We start from the raw sequence: 22,047 nt of genomic DNA, 5'->3' as shown, positions 1-22,047 counted from the left end.
GCAACATATTGATAACCAATGAACGGATTTAAGACTCACTGTTCACAGAATTCAGGGTTTCAAAACCGAAAGTAGTCATTTTTTGTTTCTAGGAATCGTACAATGTTAGGAATCCGGATGATAAGAAATAATCATCGCCGTCGTAATCAGCAACGGTCGATTTTTTTATTACTTCAAGTTTTGAACTCATTCTACAGATTTCTTTCCCCTCTTTTCATACGACTTATTCAACGATCCGGTGGGACCAATCTTTTTACCAGCGTTACTTATGTTACCATTTTGTGTCCGGTTTCCGAACTTCTGCGAATTGTGGAACTTTCTCGGATTCAACCCAAACGCTCGCAAACGCTGATCACTGGCACTTTCAGGCTGTGGTGTCGGTCGTTTCCTACCGGGTACGAACCCACCTTGTTCAGGTTTCCGGTTACCACGGTGTGAGTGCTGATCTAGTCGAGACTTTTTCGTAGCCACCAAGTTATCAGGCGTAGGGGCTTTCGGTGACGATTGGTCTCGTTGATGCCAAGTTCTCTTTTTCTGTTGCGCAAATCCGTTGGCGGAGGTCAGACTAGCCATTTGGGAGGTACCTTCGTCATCGACCAACGGTTTTTGGTGCTTAATCTTTTTTTTCCTTTTATGTCCTTCATGATTTATACTTGGAACACTTAGCGCCGGTGCAGATTTTTCTTTATGCTTTTTCTTTTCCGCTGTGGTGTCAATTGGCTTATCTTCAGACGGTATGATTAAGGGCTTAGATTTTTTATCGGTTTCAACTTTCTTTTTCTTTTTTGGTGACCTTTGAAGCTGTGGAGGGGACTCTTTTACCTTGACATTAATCTTATCCGATTGTTTCTGGCAACCGTCTGGTTTGTTTTTTCTGCTTTGTTTCTCTGATATCGTTTCTGTTGTTTCATTATTGCTCAGCTGCTTTCGTTCCGTTATCTCCTTATCTTCGTCATCATTAGCCTCCGGCTCGGCATATAAACTTGGGAGAATACGGCGCTTTGTCCATTCATTTGAAGCTTTTCGCCGGTACAGGTCGATCTCCTGCAACTCTACGTTCTTCGGGCGCAACTGCACCGTCTTCTTTACGCTAGCCCAACGGTTTAGCTCACGCGGGTTAGCCGTCAGTATCTCCTCCACTGTTAGTCCAAAATCGTTCGGTGTAGTCTCCACGTATCGGAACCGGCACGGCGTATCGCCGATTATGTCCTCGTAGTCGAGCTTGTAGTACTCGTCGATGTACTCTCCATATGTTTTCTCGTCCTCTGGGTCGAACAATGGTTTTTCTGCACGAAGCATTTCACGAAACTTTGACTGTCTTCGGCCCTTCTTTTTGCGACTTCGCGTAGAGTCCATCAACTCCTGTTGAAGCGCCTCCTTGCCATCCTTCGCGGACTTTTTCTGCTTCTCTTCCTCGTAATCACAATCCATAACAAAATCATCGTCCTCACAATGGGGACCCCCTTCACCGTCAGCACCAGCCTTGAGCTCATCCTTGTCGTAGTTTTCGATTCCCAGCTCCTCGTCTAGCTCGGGAAACTCCGGCTTCTGGTCACCCTCGTCCACACCGTAGTAGTCATCGTTGAACATCTCTCTCATACGCCGATCATGCTCATCGGGATCGAAATCCGACTCGAGATCGTCCTCATTCATTGCCAGCTTTTCCGTGGCGGCAATCTCCTTCAACCGCTGAATTCGATCGCGGATTTCCTTCAATTTAACCGCCTTCAGTTCATCGAGCTCGCGTCGTTGTTGCTCACGCTCCTTCTGCTTCCGCTCCTTTAGTGCCTGCCGTTGCTCTTGGCGTTTGTTGCGCTCCACGCGCATCGTATCATCCACCGTGCGCGGATAACGTTTGATGAACTCCGGATCCGGCTCCTCGAAGCGGAAGTTGTACTGTCGCTCGTACTCCTCCTGCTTCTCGAGTTCGGCCTCGTCTTCCGAGGTCGCAACGATGTCATCGTAGTTGGGAATATCACCGCTCTGCACAAATCGATTGTTGAGAATGTAATCTTTCAGAAAGGCGTCTTCCTTAGAGAGCTTTCCGCTGGTCCAAAAGTGCTTTAGAGGTTGTAGTGCCTTCACTTCCTCACTGGGCGGCTCTTCGTTCGCCTTCCGATCTGCCAACCAGCGTCGGTAATCTGCTTGCTCTTTCTCGTGTTCCGCTTTGCTGCGTACCCTTTCCTTCAGTAAGCCACCCTCGGATTCATCGTCACTATCGGTCACCGCGCTGAGCACTTGTTTAATTTCATCCTTGATGCGCTTCTGCTGCTCCACTAACGACGGTGATTCGGCCCGTGTTGCATGGGGTGAATGCCCTAGATCCTCCTCGTCTTCATATACGCCATCCTTCTCCAGCATCACCTTACGCTCGTAATCCTTCAGGGTCATCGGCTTTTCCTTCCGATGTCGCTTCACCAATGCCACCTCCTCAACTGGCTTAACGTTCTGAAAAAAGCTTTGCTCCTCGGAGTACTTGCTCGGATCATTCCGCTTGAGAAAGGCAAGCGTTCGGAAGAACTCTTTATCGAAGTCCGCATCGACGATCTCTTCGTCGGTCGTTTCATCGTCACTTGAATCACTGCCATCGGGTTCCAAGTTTTTCACTAAAAAAAAATACATCCAAAAACGTAATCACTTCGGCGATACCATTCACGATCGGCACTTACGCTGGCCAAGGATTTCTTTCTTCCTGAATTCGTCGTAGTGCTTGGCGTAACTTTTGTTTGTGCGAAACTCCACTGATTCCTCCTCCTCTGGGTCTGAATCGTTAAAAAGTTTGATCTTACTACTCATTATTACAATATTTTCAACAATTTATCGAAAAAAACGTGCCGACATGAACAAGCAACAACGTGTTTTGCGAGAACCTTGTGTTTTTCTTTTTTTACCAGATAAATGACAACATTTGGAAGTGCTGCCAAACAGACCGAAATGTGATTAGTTTTTATTCAGTACCGACTTCTAGTTACCTTGACTTTCCCCAATCTGACAATTAATTGTTTCCCCTTTTCACGCCAAAAAAACAACACAATTTCTTCACAAACAAATCTTTGGGCTACAGACTGAGTTTCTGTACACTCTTTCTTTGACGATAAAAATAGTTTTTAAAATGTCTTTAGATGCTGAAACAGCCAGTGGAGACAATCTTGCCGACAAGGATCTGGCGGCAAACGTGGAAAGCCTCTCCCTTACCGGTGCCGAGCAGAAAGTTGAGAAACAGGAAGCGAAAAAGAGTAAATATTGCAATCATTCACGAACCTCTGATAGGACTGATATTATTCGTGGATTTGTCTCAATTTTCCAGTTGATATTGTTCTCCACGCGACCGGAAGCGCTCCGATTCTAAAGCAGAAGAAATGGTCCGTCGATCCGGAGAAACCTATCAGTGCCATTGTTAAATTCATTCACAAATATCTGAAGCTGGATCCAGAGGAACGATTGGTACGTTAGCCGCGTGGCAGGCGCATTGAAGAGTGCGGCCCTTTTAAATGGATCATATTCTGTTTACAGTTTCTCTACATCAATCAAACTTTTGCACCGGCCCCGGATCAGATAATCAAAAACCTGTACGAATGCTACGGGACGAACGGTAAACTGATTCTACACTACGCAAAATCGCAAGCTTGGGGATAAGATCGCCGACATTTCGGGTCATACTTCTGGTCATCCGACAACTTCATTCCTTCAACCGCTTTCCAAGACACAAATGCTTTAACTGATCGGGAATAAAGTTCTACCAAAGGTTCGCTGCAGCACCACGTTACGTTTATTTAAACCAACATATACATTCTACAAGCTTTCGCCAAGCTCCTTAGTCACCACGGAGAGCTTCCAGCTCGTCTGCGGCCTCCTTGGCCACCCGGTGGTACTTGCCGATTGCCGGGCGATAGTAGTACGACTGATAATCGTGCCGTTCGGCCATCTTCGCGCGCACAGCCTTCTCCAGGGCACGGATGTGTGCCTTCTCTTCCTCCTCGTACAGATGGTGCAGCATCTTTTCATACTCCTGCTGCGGGTTGGGCAGCAGGTAGCGGGCGATGAAGCGCGAAATAGGGTGCCGATGGTACTCCCAGTGCTTGGGCGTGTAATCGGCGGGCGTTTCCGTCAACGTTGCTGGCCCGACGAAGACGTTCGCGTAGAAGATGACGGCACCGGCCGGAATCAGCCCCAGCATGACGTAGTAGTGGAACGTATCCTTAAACTTGTGCCACTGGAAGCGGGACGGCGTAATGGTGAAGTTCTTCGGTCCGTGGCCTCCGGACATCGAGCGGGTGCTAACGAGCGCTACAAAGCAGAAACACACACGAGATTCGGTTTGTTTTGGTGTTGCATAACTGATCGGTGCCGAGTGCGGAAGGTTTAGGCCTTCGGATGACCGATTTCGGTACGGAGAAAATGCGTACACCAAACATTTTATCTTACTTACCATCTTTGCTTGCTTTCAAAAATCCCGGTTTGTTCGAAATCGTTCCCAGGCGGCTCGAAAAAGCCCCACAACGAGCCAAGGAACTGAATATCGCCATCTTTTCGCTGTCCTCGCGCGACGTTCCAATGTTTGACAGCTGCGAGCGACTTCAGAAGGAATCGTCCGAGTTTGTAACAGTCGACTACATTGTGTCTTTGGGAAACTTCTTGCCATTGTTGAGCTAGATAAATATTGTTAAATGAAAAATTTAGCATCTGTGGGTGAAAAAACAGTATTTGCAGTATGCAATTGATGCCTTCGTCACATCAAAATAGAGTCTATGAACCTTGCTTTTACCATCTTTGACACGATGCTGTCAATGTTGTATTTTGTTCAGAATCGTCAAACGTCACTTTTTGCGTCTCGCACCGCCCAATCCTTTCCGCGGTCCGTTTGCACGGTTTCATTCGCAGCAGCTCGTTCGTTTAGTCAGTTCCTCCTCGCGTGGTTGGTTCGCGTGGTTGCGCATTTTCTGGGTGGGCCTTTGGTGCGTATTGCGCTTTGTGAAAATAAAACCAGAAAGGAACAGTGTTTTGTTCTTGGAAGCCTACAGATAGTGGTTCGGCTGACGGGTTGATTGTGCATATTAACGAGCTTCCATTCGCGTCCCGCTGGAAGGATGGCGATGAGCCAAGTCCGGGCGTTCATGGACACCAAATAACAACAACACCCCCGTACGAGCAAGAACAAAGCCAATAAACTGCGGGTGGGCGGGTGGAACACCTCCGTGCGCCAAAGCGTAGAATTAAAGTAAAGTTCTCCAATTCTACCCCAAGGATTGCACGCCCTTGCGCCCATCGGGGGCAAGTGAGAGTATTGACCCTTGAAACGTAGGATGAGACGCGCAGGGCTTTACCCTGGGCGGGCGCGATGATTGATCAATCGTTGCGAGTGGAATGTCTCGTGGACGGTGCCGAAAGAACGGCTTTCCTACCAGCATAACAAAAAGCGAAGAATCCCTTTCTTGTAGTTCCCCGTGCACTGTGATGTCGCATTAAATATTGGAATTCACAGGCAAATCGAGAACACGGGCACTAATTGGTCGGTGGTGATGTGTATGTTGCTCCCATTTCCTTATCAATGCCTGTGTGTACCCGATTTAATGTGCCAGCAAATATCGAAGAAGAGTTCCCCGTGAGCAACAGCGTGTGTCCTTCGCGCGGCATCAAGGTGGTCGGCGGACCAACAGCGACGGCTTTGTTGGAATTGTTCGTTTTCTAGAACGACACAAAGGCTTGGCAGACTTTCCCGCGACACTCTGAACAGTGTTCTCTTTTTCTCTTGTACGTCTCGCGGTCTGCGATCAACCATTTAATAATCGGCAATCTGGATGACCTTCTGCTCCTTGCGATGTGAGGCGCAACAGCTAAGGATCAGTCAGCTGTAGTCGTCATTGGCGCCCCAGCATCTTGGAGGTTGTGTATGTGATGTTAATGTGAATGTCGTCTTTCCTTTTCAGTCTCAAAGTGAATTATAGTCATAAAAAAGAGCTGCAAACCTTTTTGCGGTCGCCAAAAAAGGCGCTTGTCCCACGGTCAATGTCGTTATGCGTGTGTGTCTGTTTGCACTGGTGAGATAACAACACAACGGCCTGTTCCTGTACACGCCTAGCTGCTGTTTTCCGTTGCTGTGAACGTATGTGGCGTATGCTGATTGCTATAAAGTGATGTTGAGTGATAGCAGCTGGTTGGGTGCTTCCGCCTCGTGATCGCTGGAAAAATGTTGTGACAAGCGCGATCTGGGCTCCGTTTTGTGCATAAACCTCCAGCTTCGGCCTACTGTGTGTTGTTGGCTTGTTGGCAAACAGAAAAAAGGAAGACAACGCGCGAGCGGTAGGATAATTACCAAAACCGTAGAGGCGATCACAGCAACCGAGACGAACATTGGATTGGATTGGATTGCCTCACTATGGATGCCGCTACCGCCAATGTCGGCTATCAGCAGGGGCCGAAGGGATTACCCATCAAATTACCAGGTGAGTAAAGAAACAGGCCTGGCCCCTGTCTTCGTTTTAGCCCAAACTCTTAGTACTCATTTGTTACTCTCGTGGATTGAAACGGAATACGATTCAATAGTTCTTGCGATCTTCGATCTTTCGAAGACAGGTTTTTACTTCACCATCTGCAGGTGATCGTGGGTCGTTGCTTGCTGGTCGTCACTTTGTGCAACACCTCCTCACATGTTTACGCGAGATGCACGTGTGCGTTTGGTCACGACAGGATGACGAATCTATCATCCCATGGCTCGCTCGGCCCCGTGAATAAGACGATCCACCAATTGGATAAACACACACGTTGTTTGATCGCACTCGTCGTTTATAGTACGAAGAGAAACGAATGCACCCTTCAGCCATCAGACTCAGGAAAAAATGTAATGTTGGCTGGGGTCGGAACAATTAGTTTGAATCATAAAAATATCTGCTTAGTTGCTGCAACCAAATTCAAGCGATCCCGGTGATGCAGTGTTACATAATTGTGTCTAATTTTAGGGCATCTCGAGGTCCGAATTTGTTTTGTGTCAACCGGAAAACGGGTGCCGTGTCCGCTGCATTCGAGAAATATTCCACATTCCACCGGTGCTGCAGTTGTTTTAAAACATTCACACGGCACGTGGTCTGTCCGACGTTGGCATCGTTCCCAGTTACGCTTTGGTTAGACTTTTTACGGTTATGGTCCATATTTTTTTTCATCGCACTGCGCAATGCAACGGGGGCTGCTCGTGCCCTTTATGATGTGCGGGACGGGGTTATTAAGCTACGGCCAGTGTCTAAGGTTGCTCAAGTGATGCGCCTTTTGGCCGGTGATCATAAAACTTGTTGCATTCAAAGTTCATACGGTGCTCTTAATGACGAAGATAAACTTAGAGGGTTGAAGATTAGACTCAAACCATTAGATCGTTGCGTTATCGTTGACCTGCACGTTCTGTTAATTAGGGAAATAGGATAGCGGACATTCGAATGGGGGTAGTCTATAGTGACGGCTTACTGTTAGTTGATCTTAACTTTCATCCATTACGAAAACTCATACTGTCCGCCAAATCGTACGGGTCTTCCGTCACGACACACCGTCCAGTGGGCGCTCAGCTATTACCGAATTTTCGGCATCGCCTTTCTTCGCGCTCGTTACGCTGAGCGGCGAGATAAATTTACGATTGTATAGTGTTCCTTTCAACCGAAACCTGGAACTAAGTCAAGGTTGGTTCCGCGCAGGGAGCGGTACTTTATGTTGTGTGTGCGCTCAGCACCTCAGCAACCGGCCTCCCCTGAACGGAAGAAAGCGTTACCGGAGGCCGTTGACTTGGGGCCGTTGGTTGGGTGGACTGGCAGCGAAAAAACGGAGCTAACCTTTTCCAGCTTCGGGTTTTCTTAAACAAAAATCCACGCTCCCCGCCTGGGGGGTTGGGAAAACCTTTGCGTTGGTGGCGAAGGTGAAATCGGTAGTAGATAAGGCACCGTCAGAAACCTTAATTGAAACGTTGGCTCTGTTCCGGAATCAGCATTGCATGCGCCTCAGTTTGGATTAAAAATGGAATCAAAGAAAAACGGTAATGGAAAGCTTTGTCAAAGGATTTTTTTCTCCGACGAACCTTTCTCCGCGGGGCGGAAAGTGTGGCCTCGGTGCTCGGTGGTGCAATGGGAATAAAGCTTTCAGGCCAGTTTTGTTTACGACACTTTATTACCGTGACCATCGCGCCGTTGGCGTCCCTCGTTTGCGGCGCGTTTCTATTGAGCCTCCTGAACTATTTCGGAAGCAATGTGCCTGGCAATCGTAACTATTTTTTACGACTAACGCTGGAATTATGCTGCTAATGAGCAGTGAAATGTTCAGTCCCAGAGTTTGACGGGAAGTTTGTAACACTTTTCGGATTGTGAGAGGGATAAGTGTAGATATACTGTTTAAATGCTGGCTGACTATCAGCCAAAGGCGTCCACGGTTCCTCGATAATCGCTTTCAAGCGGGACTTCTTTTAATCCGGATGAATCACCCAATTTTTGTTCCTACCAAAATGCTCTACACCTTGTCCGATCAAGAAGCTAGTTCCTACACGCATCGCGGACCACGGGCCATTATGTATTCATGAAGTCATCAACGGAAGAAACGGTGCCGGTATTAGTCATTGACGCTGAAGACAACTACACCCAAGGGACAATCTGTGAGGCGTTGGTTAGACAGCCGGACAAACTCGTTGAGTCACCCCGCCGCGCTACGTAGATTGGTATATTTAATGAATTAATTTGATTAAGTTCAACCCTCGGCCCGTCGAAAAAGGGTTCCTATCTCAAAACACATAACTCAAACTAACTAACGCTGACCTCTCCTGGCCGTGCTTGGTGTCGGAAATGGGAAAACGGTTTTCCGCGTGAACTCGGTGCAAGGTTGCAATAAAAAGTGGTTCCAACAAGCAGCTGCCACCCTGGACCCTGGCCATCCAACCATCTCCGATCGCTTAAGAACCACTAGAGAAAAGCTAAATCGCTTTCGTCTGCAAAGTGCATTCCCGGCATAGTTTTGCTGCCAGCGTGAAGCTGGCGTACCTCCATGTGGGACATCCGTCAAACCGGCGGGTCCGCGTGCCAAATGGAACCCCTCGGCACTCGCTTCTTCCGCACACGATTCCCAAGATGCAACGAGACTCACCTGGCAAACCGCAACCAACGGGAATAGGAGCCACTGTCACGGGTTGTGACTGGCTGAGCAAAAAAAAGGGCAAACGAAAGCCGTTCACTAACTGTCATAGACATCCAGGTGGCGGTGTGTGGCACACGTACGCGTCGCGAAGCCAGTTCCCCCCACGTCGGGTCCAATGCAAATTTTAATCGCAACGGAACCGGAACGGCTACGTGAATCGCTGCCCGCACGTAGACACGCACGACTGTGGGACTGTGGACAACAAAATGCGGCCACAACAACGATGTGCTGCTCGCTTTAAATTAAGGGTTCTATTGAATCGAAACATCCTTGGTGTTAACCTACTAGTGAAGAGCTCAATTTCGACAACGATTTTTAAACACCACCATAATGTCGCTCCGTTCACCGTGGACTCCAGCTCCCCGAGTGAAAGGTCGTATGTAAATTCGGTTAATTTTTCGACAACCTTGGTCAACCCCTCTCGATGTACCGAGTCCCGAGCGCGCCGCCATCGCGACTGTTGGGATCCGATAGTGGCCCACCGATGAGGGTATTTATTTTTTGTTCATTTTGTTAGGCCCCCGATGGGGTAAGTGTGTTCGGAACGGGTTCAAATGGCCGTCGGCAACACTCAGCAACGACGGGGTGAAAGCTTTGTTCGACTCCCATTCAATGCCCACTTCGGAGGCTCTGTCAATGTCAGCGCGATCGATAAAATGTGTGCCGTTCCCGTTCCATAGGACATTCCTGGGCACGCATGAAGCATTAACCATTCCGAGCCATACCGCGAAGGTTTAATGAAATAGATGAATTTATGAACGGACAAGAATTGTGTATGGTGCTGATTAGAAATACAGCGAAGAAAAGTTTGCTACAACGGTCCTACGGTAGGTTGAGCTGGGAGAAAGACTTGGGTTCCACACAGGACGCATGGACGAGCGTGTTGGCAGAAAAATGTGATTTTAAAGCACCTTTTTACGGTTGGAAAACCCCGTGGCTGGGACCGGTATTGTAGGTATTCGGTTACAGTTACGCTTTGTATGCGGCACAAGCAGATGTCATTAGAAACTAAAAACGCCTGTGAGTTGATAAATATTTAACGGTCATCCTTTGGCCGGTGTGTTAATGTGATTCGCAATAACTACAAATCGTTGACAACTTGAATTGGATATGGTGTGCCAGGTCGGCGATCAAATTTATTATCAGCCGGGTGCACTGTACGGAAACTTTACGGCCACTTCCTTCACAAATTGGTTTACTTTTGGTTAATGACGTTGGTGGGACTTCCTTGGGCTCGTAAAGTTTTACGATTTCGAATTAGTGCCCAACCGTCGATCCTGTTTCTAATTATGGGGAAGTGTGTGATGGACATTGTATTTTATGTGATTGCAGTTCTGCTGTAATTGGTATTTCGAACAAACGCGTGGAAGCTTTTCAGTGTTCAGCGTAAAAATATTGATCACTTTTAAATCGTGCTTGCTCGGACGGGCCTTAGATTGACACCGCGGCATTAAGGCTAATGGCATCTGAAGAGGCTCCAGAAAAAACCATAATCGATCATCTTCGAGCGGACCGCGATTGAATTACCACGGAAAGCGGAAATGAACGCGACGCCTCTCCCCGGGTTGCTGACCCACGAATCGCCGGTTTTGATGGAAGTCGTGGCCCCGCGAACCGGAATGCAAACCCGTCCTCCTGTTCCGGTGTGGAAAAATTGAGTGGAAACTGTCATAACACATTTGTCCCGCGTCCCGTCCCCGAAGACGATGCCGGTTCGCTCGGCGTGCCCGATTTTCTTTTGCTCGACCAGATAAGGCGGAGATGGGGCTTTTTTTTTGTCGGCTTCTCCGAGAAGTGATTGCGCGCCTCTGACGCGGATGTGGTTTATCTGTTTCCGGCGTGTCAGCAAGGCACATGATGATCATGATTTAGCATCAGCATATTGCGGAGCTTTTGTGAAAACAACTCGCTTCACGCGGGGGTAAATATTTTCACAACAACCAACGGTTTACGGTTGGCCGAGGATGAGCACAAACAAGTTGATGATGTGCCCGGGCCCGGGGCCAACCGCCATTTTGCACCTAATTATTGTACGTACCAGAAAACATTTTTAATCAACATCAGGATTGAATTCGTTAACCGCATCGATCGCGTTGTGAGCGATCACATTCGCACAAATAAACGGTCTGCAAAATGTAAATACAAAAACAAATGTAAATTGCAAAATAAATATTTACCAATTGAGATGTCCTCGGGGCGTACCATTCCGTTTGCGAAGGCTGATTGAATCATGAAATCATCTCGCTCTCCCGTGGGTTCTGATGCTGCAAGAAGGGTCGCAAGATAAATGTTCCGTTCACGTTCAAGATGTAGCGGTCGCCAGCACGTGGCTGGCTAGCGACACACCACACGCGGAGTGTGGCGTGTGAATTATGGGGGTTTTGTTGCCAAACCGTCCGGTGAGCACAGGGACACGCACCACGTCACGTTATTCCCAAAAGAGTTCCTCGTTTTTTGGCGTACATTACGGGCCCGAAAAAAGAAACACAATCTAATCACCTCACAGGCGCCCTTTAGGTTCGAGTGTTTGGGTCCCCCCGGTCCATTACCGGTATTACCGGGCTGCGCAGGACCTGTGACCCCCTCGGGCGTCAGAGGGTTCACAAAGGTTCATCACAAACACCCCTCGGAACCGACTCAAGTTCACGCCCCCGATAATCCCTCACGCTGCTGGCCCGGCCGGGAATCGATTTACAGAATTCTACTTCTTCGCCATTTTTTCCCTCAATTTCTGATCCATTCCTGAGAATGTGAATCAATAATGTTTATCGCCTTAAAAATTGCGGTGCGCTTCAATGAAATATTTTAATCGCTAAATTCGCAACCGCACCATTCGTTCCGCGGCCCGTTTTAATTACGTCTTTCGCCGGTGGGCCCTTGCGAGGTGCGCCACGAAAATAAATCACTTTGCTCGAACGCACTCCATCGCGCTTATCTCATACGGTTAGCGCGGACGTAAGCGGTTCTCACCCGATCAGCTCAGCCTTCGGTTCGGTGGTTTGTACCCTACGGGATGGCCAGTGAAACCAGAACACATTGGGCCATCTGGCGGGCCGATGGTGGTGAAGTTTCGCTCGTTTCCCCTTTCGCTTTTCGGCGAGGAAAATCTATTACATTGTGGCCGAAATAAAAATTGCGCCGCGCGACTCCGCGAAGAATGTCAAGCCAGGAAGCGATCCGCGTAATGACGCAAGCTAATAAGCGGGGAGGCCCAGCAAGGCACGGCGGCAGAGGGGCATTAGTGAGGGCCCGGTGGAGAAGAGTGAATGGCTGGCGTGTTCAAGAGTTTCTCAAACTCGCTCGTAATGGGCGCTGAGAAAGCGTGGCCCCGAGTTTCAAGAGGGGACCGGAACGTGTGACACTCGAGAGAGAGCAAGGTTCAGAAGTCAAGAAGCGGCACAGTCAACCACTTCTCGGTGTGATTGATGGTCGGCGGCTATCCTTGGGCCACCAGAAGCCTCTGATGATGATGTCGAAATGACGTGACATTGGCATTTAACCGACTGCGCTTTGGCCGCGGCCTCGTGCCTTCGGATGCAATTTCAGTTGACACAAAGATGATGTTTTAATGGTCTCGGAAGAAATGGTTGTGTTTTACGTGATCCTCTGATAAGGTCACATGTTGTACTGTTTTGGGGTGTTGGAGGCGGGTCCTTTGTGGTCGGCGCTAAGTAAAGGTAACCGGCTAGTGCTACATTTTACACCGTCCTAACAGCTGATCATCACGCCCGGGGGCCCCGGACGTCATGGTGTTATTATTAGCGCACCTGGCTGCGTCGCGTTACACCGCACATTACATGATCGTTTTGCGGGGCACAATCATCACGCCAGTAGGATCGAGTCATACATTGTCGGAGCCCCCTCCCCGTGGTGGTGTGGCCTATGATAAATTGCTGGGGCGCGATTATGTATTATATGTGCACCACGCAACGGCCGACGTGCCGGTGGCGGAATTCGAGCTCGGTTCGGTTCATTTTTTGTGCGTTCATCAATGCGATCATCAGTGGCGCATACCTTCACGTCGAGTGCGCCGTCAGTGCGCAATTAAGGCACATGCAACGCAGGTTTGGAAGTTTGCATTGTTCTGAGCGATACATTTTTTGGGGTCCACGCCGCCACAGAGCGCCAAATTGGATCTTGAGAGAAAGGATCGGAAATAGTTCGGAAAATGGACACGAAATGCTAGAGAGTGCCTCTATTAAGTCTGCTATCACTGGAAAGGCCAATAAATAATCCACTGGGTCCATCTGTGCCCAGCCCGTTTCTCCACGATTGTCCACCCGAACCAATGCACAATTATGTAAAGAGACACACATTCAAGCGCCACACCGCTGCAACTCGCGGCTGCATAACGATGCTTATGCGCGCGTGCGTGTCACGAGGCCCTGATCCGCCCACGGCTGCTGCCGATCGGCGATAATCATGTAAGGGTTCCGCAATGCCATCGATACCGGTGCGGTGCGACTTATGCGCCCACCTAAGCATTCCGGGGGCGACGAGACTTGCAATGGCCGTGGGCCCACACGCGTGCGCCCACCTCGAAGGTCTCGCGGTTTGTGTAACAGGAAACGCTTGCGGTCCACCGCCGTGTTCTACAAGCTGCCTCTTGTTGCTGTTAAGACACTGGCAGAACAGGGCACACGATGCACTCGGAGCCGAACTCCTATAAAAGGGATGCGTCAATCAAATACGCTTCGATACAGCGCCTAATGGGAGCGCTTCTCATTTATTCATCGGTGTGCGTCTGGACAGTTGAATGAAAGGTAACCCAACAATTCAACAACAGAACTGAAATAAACTAAGAACCTTATGGCTTGTTAAATGGGTTCTTTGGCACGACATGCTCTATTTTGGTTACTAATTTACATACAAATAAACTCGCTCTCCGCACCGCTTTCTAATTCTTTAGTAGCGCCCCACGGCATAAGATTAACGTACCAGGGCTTAGCGCCGATTACCGTCCAGCTTCGACCGACTGCCGCCTCAGTCGGAGCACAGTTGGTGGTGTTATAATTAAAAAGCGCCCCAGCAGGAGCACTTGAGATACAGTTCACACCCAGCCGACAGAGGGCACTATTTGGGTCAATGGAAGATTGACACGCATCCCTCCCCCCTGATGAGCATGAATGCGCCGCTTAAGGTGGCTCCTTCTCCGTATGCAACAACCTTCGCCTGTGTTCCCCCCTCCGGCTCCGTACCAAGAGCCGCGCTTTAAATCGGGAAGATGATGATAATCACGGTCGATTGGATGTGTTACGGGCCCGAGGAGCCTCAATCAACCGTGATCGGCATAATGATGATGATGATGATGATGTTGTGCTGCACAAGTGGGGGTCCGGTACGGAACTAATTAACGATGACATCAATGACCGCCGGTGGTGGCGAACGTTAAAGCGTCATCGCCGTTCGATGATGATAAAAGATTAGGGAAAGAAAACGTTCCTTCAAAACGGGGCCACATTAGTGGGGGGAGTGTATTAAATTCCCAGTTGGCACGCAACCTGGGCACCCGGATATTTTCCTTTCGAAGAACTCGATGCGCGATACTTGTTGCCGTCTACTATATTGGATTACTTTCACTTTTGGTTTGTGGCGCAGGATAGCGAATTCTTCGGGCATAGGGAAACCTTTTCGTAGAACGTTCGGCAGTCACCGGTAAAGCCCTTTAGTGTGAATGATCGGGAGCTTAGCTGCTTACTAATGCCACAATGATAAGTTGTATTCCGAGTTTACGTTTCCATAATTCATTGTTTTGTTTGCATCGTTTGTCCATTTTTAAATATGATAAAATCGTTAAACGGAAACGGAATTTTAATGACGTTCCTGGCGTTGGCCGTAAAGTGGCCCACAAAACATTCTCTTTTCCACGATGAAGTTTATCGCCCTGCATAGCATTGTTTTATTAGTTGTTCCACCCTCGGAGCTATTAGCTAACAAACGCATACGGTAAGGCACGTGTTTAAGCCATGCCCGGTGATCATTTTATGTATGGGTTTTGGATACCCTTTCCGGGGCTCGGACATAAACATTAAATCAACCTGTTGGCTGACCGAGCATCAAGAAGCTTCAAAGTCGTGTGGGGTACGGTCGAACCCCGAAAGACGGTACCGCCGCTGGCTGTGGGTGGTCAGTCGACTGCAGCGAGGTGTGAAGCCACCCCCGGACCAATTCTAACGCCCATTTTCATGGGTTTCCGACCATCCTTTTGCATACATTACAACAGCATCGTCGCTGCTGACGTCGTACCAGAAAACCACGGCAAAGGCACCGAACTGGAATAATTATCTCTGACTCTCGGATCTCTCGCGGCACGACGACGCTGTTCACGGTCTGCGTCCGTTGAGAGGGGGGGCGCAGAAAGTCATCAAATCAAATCATAATGATCGCCGGTGGAGTAAACGTCAAGCAGAACACCAGAGTTGATTGATTACAATTACCCCCAATTAGTGTCGCACAATGAGACGAGTTTTCCGGCGTAACATTTCTGGTCATTTCTCTATCGCCCCACACAGGTGTACCGCTGAATGCACCGCTGATCGACTCGGCCGAAGATCCACACCCGAGTCTCTCCGATTGGCACGACTACGAGCCGAATCTGGAGTTTGACGATACGGAACTGTCGCAGACCACACCGGAACCGGGGGGCACCGTCGCGTTTGATGATACGAACTATGCCGGTAAGTTTTCCGAATCGATCCGATCCCAAATACACCTCTTTATGGCACCAACATAACCGCAACCAGATTAGAATGTGACGAAGCACCCGGTTTAGATTATTATTCCGGGCTGTGCCAGGACCTGTTGAACCCGGTTGCGTGTTGGAATTCTTGCTTCAAAGCCGCAACCGGGCGTTGGGGCACGTGTTGGCACGTGTGCAAATTGATTTGATTGAACCTAAAAAGCATCGTCGACTGCGGGATGCTCATAAAATAAAAGGACACAAGCCGTCGGTATGCGGAAACATCGTTAGGTCATTGGAGAGAATGGGCCCCGCCAACGGTTCGGATGACCGCAGTCGGGTGCAATGACTGGATAAATGATTCAATTTCGAATCATCGCTCGATGCGGTGTGTTGGATCCGCTCTGGGCACCTGCCAACCGGGTGATCCTGCCAATTTCGATTCCATTCTTTCGCCATTTAGGATCCTTACAAAACGTTAGAGAGTGTCTAGAAGTATGTCACTCACTGTAGATCGCACTCGAATGTCAAGTACTCTTTTCTACTCCTTTTTCGAAGTTCCACGTTTTCATTGTCACTAAAAGCCGTTCGGTATCTTTGACGCGCACACCACTGCGCCATCGTCGCTGGGGCAATTTACTTGGAACGCGAGGGGGATCCCTATCAGTTTAGATAAAGTGACTCGGTTCGAAGCTATTATCGACGTCATGCTGACGGATGATGATGTCAGTCGCCCGTTAACGGGGGTCCTTCAGTTGGTCTGTCGCTGCCGGCGGGAACTCTACCGTTCGTGGCACGGTTCACGAATCCGTTTCAAAACAATAAATAAACTTCTTTTCTGCCCCAACCGTAGCCGAGTTTGAGATTCCATCGGAGGACGAAATCATCAAAACTACCCTCGAGGCAGACAACTACGAAGAGCAGCTGAAAATGGTTGAGGTAGGATCAGGGGCGAGTTTCGGAAGGGATCACGCTGATCGCTGATATGGGCCAATGTTTTTCTCCACAGCCCGACGAGGATGCCATCCGGAAGGACTTTAAGAGGCGAAAATTTATCGAATTCATCGGAACCGATAAGCAGGGCCAACCGATCATTGCCATCTACGCGTGTCGATTGCCGGAACGGAAGGACCTGAATTCGAGTATCTTCATCGAGTGAGTATCTGTGAGTGTGGGTGGGTGTGCATTTGTTTCCCGTTGGTCAGTTCCATATGTTATCGGATTGGTGCCACGCATGCACGGCACGGTTTGTACTCTGTCCGTTAATCGCAGTCGAAAGATGCGCGTCACTAATTTCATCGATCGATGTCGGTCGGTGAAACCGACATGCCGGATGGCAACGGCAGCAATGGACATCACGACGGGTAGTCCAGTGTCCGATGAGCAGGCAATCGTGTCAGGCGAACCGGAAATGGATAATGTGCCGCAGTTGATTGCGAACTATAAACAAAGGCCGTTAATTGAGTTCTCTCCACGCTGGTGTCCTTTTTCCCACCGTTTTCGGTAACATCCTTTGACGCATTGGCATCGCGACTGGATTCGTTTAGATTGAATCTTTTTAAAACAATGATGTAATTCTACTGCTCCATCGTAATCGTATCAACGGCCAAGGTGCTCCCGAGAGACGGGCGCGCCCGGTTCGAGGCTCATAATAAATACGGGTGCAGTTTATTTTAAAACTTCTTCCAGCGAATTTCGTGAAGCACCAACTATCATTGCCGGTGGTTCACAGCGACCGAGTCGGTGCGATAAAGATAGTGTTTCTCTAAAGTAAACAACCAAATCGATCGACCAGGGCCTAGGCTAGTCGACGGGAATAAATTGTATTTCTCGTAAGTCCCGCGCTCTAGTGTCCAGCAAAGGCGCCAGTTCTTGGTAAAGCGGTAACGTCTTTTTATGTTGTATAAAAGTACCAAGTTCCTGCAGACGCATCTTGTACACATTATCCCTGACCCGAATAATGATGAAGCCGAGGGTCGGTTCGTGGATTTTTTTTCCGTTTAATTTTCCCGCTTTGGGAAAGCGCGCCCGAGCTCGCTGCGTGCTCGCTGCGTAATACGCAACGCGCACGGTGAGGATGGGACGGTGACGGGTTTAGGACGGTTCGAGTTCTAAGAAAGTTACTTTCGCCATATGTCCGTCAGTGGTGTCGCGCGGTGCAGAGCAAAGAGCAAAGAAATGGCCACATTGCTCATCTTGCGCCAAATAGCCATTATTCCTGGAAAAGGTGTACCGCCTAGCAGTCGCTGTCGGCCGAAATTGGGTTTTCACGTTTTCCCGCAACTCACTGGCATTGTTTTCCGTTCGGAACGAGTGTTTGGATGCTTTCTTCTCACTTTTCATTCTGATGAACGTCCACTGCTCAGAATCTGCTAACAAAAAAAGGAACCTTCGGCCCCCGAACTCTTTCTCGCTTCAGTCCTTCCTGATGTGTGGCAATGTCCATCAATTAGCAACATTGCAGGATCGGGAGCACCGGGTACCGTCCTTTAAACCGAGGGTCACTAGCTGGCGCGCCTCTACTTACACGTGAGGTTCGTGATTAGAAGCAGCTTGTTTATGTTTAGAAGGTTCACCTCGCTGCATATTGCGCCATCCGTGGCGGTCCTCGGAGGCCGCCGATGACGTCTTCCCACGCCACGTTGGTTACACGGCGACGTTCCTTCGGCCCTTTCCTTGGTTGGGAAATTTGTGTTTCTCTTTCACTTTCGTGACGTGATCCCCGCTTAGTTCCACAGAGCAACACACGGCGACGGATGCGCCAGGTGGGGTAATTTTCCCGCTGACCGAGTCCGCGGGTGATGCTCGGAAAACTCGTTTGCCCCGTGTTCACTTTCCTTCGCCCTGCCGGTCTGTGCCACTTGACACACGGCTCACTCGGCTCGACTCTCCTGCTGAGAACGATCGACGACGTAAAGGCGGCGTCTGCGTCTTGGGGTGCTGCTTTCGTTTACGTTAAACACGGTGCCGTGATTTCCTTCATCGCCGTCGCTGCTGGCGGCGTCCGCACGCTCACCGCCCGCCGTCGGTGTTTGGTGTGGCCAACGAAAATAATCTTTGGCTCCCGCAGTACACAACAGTCACGGGTTGCGTTAAGGTGGTCGCCTACCAGCAGATCGAGGCTGACGGAATACAGTGTCGATCAGGCACGAACGGTCGACCTACGCTTCACGGGTCGTGGTTATTGTGATCGAAAGAGTGATCGATAGGTGATTTTCTGCCAATCGGGCGGACATTTTTTCAGGGAGATCAAAGATCGTGACAGGAAGTTGTTATAAAGTGAGTTAAATGAGTTCAGTGGTTGACATTTATCAATCGGAAGTTTTTTCGATTATGTATTTTTCAAAGAGTTGTTGCTTATTGTGTGATCATGTGAATGATCAGTGGTGACTAATGTGTGATCGTTGCTTTCAGTTTTATTATCAAATCGATGGAAGAGTTCGTCCAGAATGACTACATCATCGCGTACTTCCACCAAGGCATGAAGGATAACAGCAAGCCGGCCCTCCCGTTCCTGTGGAACTCGTACAAGGAGCTCGATCGAAGTTTCAAAAAGAACTTGAAGAAACTCTACGTGGTGAGTGTCTCGATCGCTGCAATGTTGATACTTTATCGAAGTTTGTGCCAACAAAAAGAAATTTTATCCTATTTTGTGATTCGCGTGTGCCCTGCGTTCGATAGGTACATCCAACCACGTTCATCAGAATGGTTTGGTTCTTCTTCAAGCCGATCATTAGCGAAAAGTTCAAGAGCAAACTCATCTACACGAGCAGCCTGGACGAGCTGAAGCAATCGCTAGGGTTGAACACACTCAAGGTGCCCGATCCTGTGCGAGAGTAAGTGACACTAGCATGCAGGCCCTAGGCCACACGTTAACCGATAGTATGTCTAAACCGTTTTCGACTCCTTTCTTCGCGGAATCGGTCGGCAGGTTCGACGAGAAGATCAACAACGGCACACGATACACGCTGCGGGGCACAAAACCTAGTCTGAAGAGTAGTCGATCGCTCGAGAACATCCCAAAGTCGGCCCAGTTCGGGGTGTCGTTGCGATTCATCATCGAAAATAGCGCCTGTCTCAACTGTATACCGCCGATCGTGCGAAAGTGCGTCGATCATCTATCACTACCGGACGGTAAGTCAGTCGGTGGCGAGCCACCGGGACTCACAATTATTTCCCCTTTTCATTTTCGCCATCTTTTGTGAGTAATCTTTCCGCCCTCAAGAGCACTCTTAATGAAGATATTTTCTCTACGTGACTCAGAGCAAGTGTGTAATCGGCCGTACTTTCGGTAATCCATTTTGCAGTGGTGGAAACGGAGGGTATCTTCCGGCGGTCCGGAAACTACGCCCGCATCAAGGAGCTGCGGGCGAAGATAAACGCCGGCGAAGAAGTTCAGCTGTCGGACGAAGATACACATGTGGCCGCCTCCCTCCTCAAGACGTTCTTGCGCGAGCTCGAGGAACCGCTGCTCACGTACGAGCTTTACGACGATATCACGCAGTTTGGCGAGTGGAAAACGGAGGAGCAACGGTCGCGCAACGTGAAGCAACTGTTGCGCGAACGGTTGCCAGAGGAGAACTACGAGCTGTTCAAGTACATCGTCGAGTTTCTGGGCAAGATAATGGAGCGCAAGGATTTCAACAAAATGACCTCGTCCAACCTGGCGATCGTGTTCGGGCCGAACCTGATCTGGCCGAAGCAGGAGCAGATGTCGCTGGACGAGATTGGCCCGATCAATGCGTTCATCGACTACGTGCTGCAGCACCAGGACGACATTTACTTTGTCGACATCAACAAGAAGGATCGCGGCTCGTACGATTAACAGCGGTTGATCTAAGAAGGTTCGGCAACCGGCTAAATCGCCCGTCTTGGAGCCTTTTCGAGGATAACCACAACAAAATACACATTGGAACAGGAACATTCTATTCCGCGAGCGCGGATCGCGTATATCATGTAGGTGTCGTTCTGTCTGTAGGACTGCAGTGCCAGGACGAGTGTTAGATGCAATTATCTTTACTAGTGATATGCTGTGCGTGTGTTTATGTGAAGGTTAAATGAAGGGACAAAACCCAAATGGGGACCCGTGTACAGAATGGCCCACGAGTTAGGTTACTTTTGTTTTTCCCACCCCGTTTTTCCTTCCATTTGTTCGCTAGTTGTAAGTGAGATGATTTTAATCGTGGCAAGAGTATCCCTTAAGTTACACCACCTAAAGTCAGTACGGTCACGCCGCAAATTGGTAGCAGAATTAAGCGGACAGGTGTTCGTGTAAAGTGTAAGCGATTCTTGTAAAATATATAACGTTAACGCGACGGGAGTGCAAGGAATAGTCAGAGAATTAATGAATTGTTGAACATTTTTTTAGCTAAATAGGTTCTACTAGGTATATCTGACCAGAGTGGTGAGGTCGAGCGAGTGAAGTGTTAGGTTTAAAACTGCAAAAAAGTTAACCATGTACCGTGAGGAGCGCGTTGGAAGGAAGCGTTTTTGGAGGCAATCGTCGTGGGGTCCGTGTCAATATGTGAGACATTCGTATTCCCGGTTTTATGCACTGAGTCGGATGGTCGACTAGCACGTCCTTGGGGGAAACCAAAGAAACGAGCGAACAGACACAAACATTTAGCACAGAAAGAAACATTTGCAGCCAGTTCCGTCGTGACCCGTCCGAGTCTTTTAACTGAGTCGACGTTTCAGGGGGATACACCATAACCATACAACGATTTTAACCATGTTCAAATATTAACAGTTGAGGAACATACAACAAGTGTGCAAGTAACGCCAAATTCAAGTTTTAGAGCATACATTTTAAAACCCATCCCATAACAAACCGATAGACTAAAAGGCAACAAACCTACACAAATATAATCGCCATCAAAGCGCGGACAATATAGGAAACAATAGCACAGCAAATCAACCATCGTTCGAGAAAACCGTAGCAGAGCTTCAGTCAGGGCAAAGATTGCGAAAAGGAAAGGTGAGTGAAACAATGTGAAAATTGGAAAGCAAAATTTGCAGAACCGTAGGATACACTAAGTATTAAACTGAATCAATTAATCGAATGATAACGATTGCGCATTACGAATTCTTCACACTAAACCAATTCCCAATGAGCGAAAAGAAAGTGAAACCGGTGAACCGACCATGGTGGAGATTCGAGGAAATGAAACCTGAAAATAAAATTATGTGTAAAACGAAGTAAACACCCAAAG

The 22,047-nt window shown here is 48.8% G+C and overlaps 4 protein-coding genes across 4 annotated transcripts; 2 read left to right on the top strand and 2 right to left on the bottom strand.

Moving 5' to 3' along the window:
• Positions 1 to 129: 129 nt before the first annotated feature.
• On the bottom strand, positions 130 to 2,844 carry LOC131212858 (protein KRI1 homolog). Its single transcript, XM_058206914.1, has 2 exons — positions 2,670 to 2,844; positions 130 to 2,606 (listed from the first exon to the last, which is right to left on the bottom strand). The coding sequence occupies exons 1-2, from the start codon at positions 2,794 to 2,796 to the stop codon at positions 187 to 189; spliced, it is 2,547 nt and encodes an 848-aa protein (XP_058062897.1). The 5' UTR covers positions 2,797 to 2,844; the 3' UTR covers positions 130 to 186.
• A 182-nt stretch (positions 2,845 to 3,026) lies between these two features.
• Positions 3,027 to 3,750, top strand: LOC131216044 (autophagy protein 12-like). Its single transcript, XM_058210445.1, has 3 exons — positions 3,027 to 3,236; positions 3,308 to 3,444; positions 3,514 to 3,750. The coding sequence occupies exons 1-3, from the start codon at positions 3,113 to 3,115 to the stop codon at positions 3,634 to 3,636; spliced, it is 384 nt and encodes a 127-aa protein (XP_058066428.1). The 5' UTR covers positions 3,027 to 3,112; the 3' UTR covers positions 3,637 to 3,750.
• Positions 3,747 to 4,559, bottom strand: LOC131216033 (NADH dehydrogenase [ubiquinone] 1 beta subcomplex subunit 5, mitochondrial). The gene is made up of 2 exons (XM_058210434.1): positions 4,430 to 4,559; positions 3,747 to 4,287 (listed from the first exon to the last, which is right to left on the bottom strand). Exons 1-2 carry the CDS (start codon positions 4,524 to 4,526, stop codon positions 3,815 to 3,817), a joined length of 570 nt encoding a protein of 189 aa, XP_058066417.1. The 5' UTR covers positions 4,527 to 4,559; the 3' UTR covers positions 3,747 to 3,814.
• Positions 4,560 to 4,883: 324 nt separating this feature from the next.
• LOC131206029 (rho GTPase-activating protein 68F) lies at positions 4,884 to 22,035 on the top strand. Its single transcript, XM_058198386.1, has 9 exons — positions 4,884 to 4,955; positions 5,928 to 6,443; positions 15,669 to 15,833; positions 16,689 to 16,774; positions 16,845 to 16,990; positions 19,250 to 19,412; positions 19,517 to 19,671; positions 19,767 to 19,969; positions 20,143 to 22,035. Exons 2-9 carry the CDS (start codon positions 6,377 to 6,379, stop codon positions 20,658 to 20,660), a joined length of 1,503 nt encoding a protein of 500 aa, XP_058054369.1. The 5' UTR covers positions 4,884 to 4,955; positions 5,928 to 6,376; the 3' UTR covers positions 20,661 to 22,035.
• Positions 22,036 to 22,047: the final 12 nt, after the last annotated feature.

This window comes from Anopheles bellator, chromosome 1, assembly GCF_943735745.2.
Source record: "Anopheles bellator chromosome 1, idAnoBellAS_SP24_06.2, whole genome shotgun sequence".
Taxonomy (NCBI): domain Eukaryota; kingdom Metazoa; phylum Arthropoda; class Insecta; order Diptera; family Culicidae; genus Anopheles; species Anopheles bellator.
The sequence above is the reverse complement of the archived record's forward strand: the minus strand, read 5'-3'. Positions and strand labels throughout refer to the sequence as shown.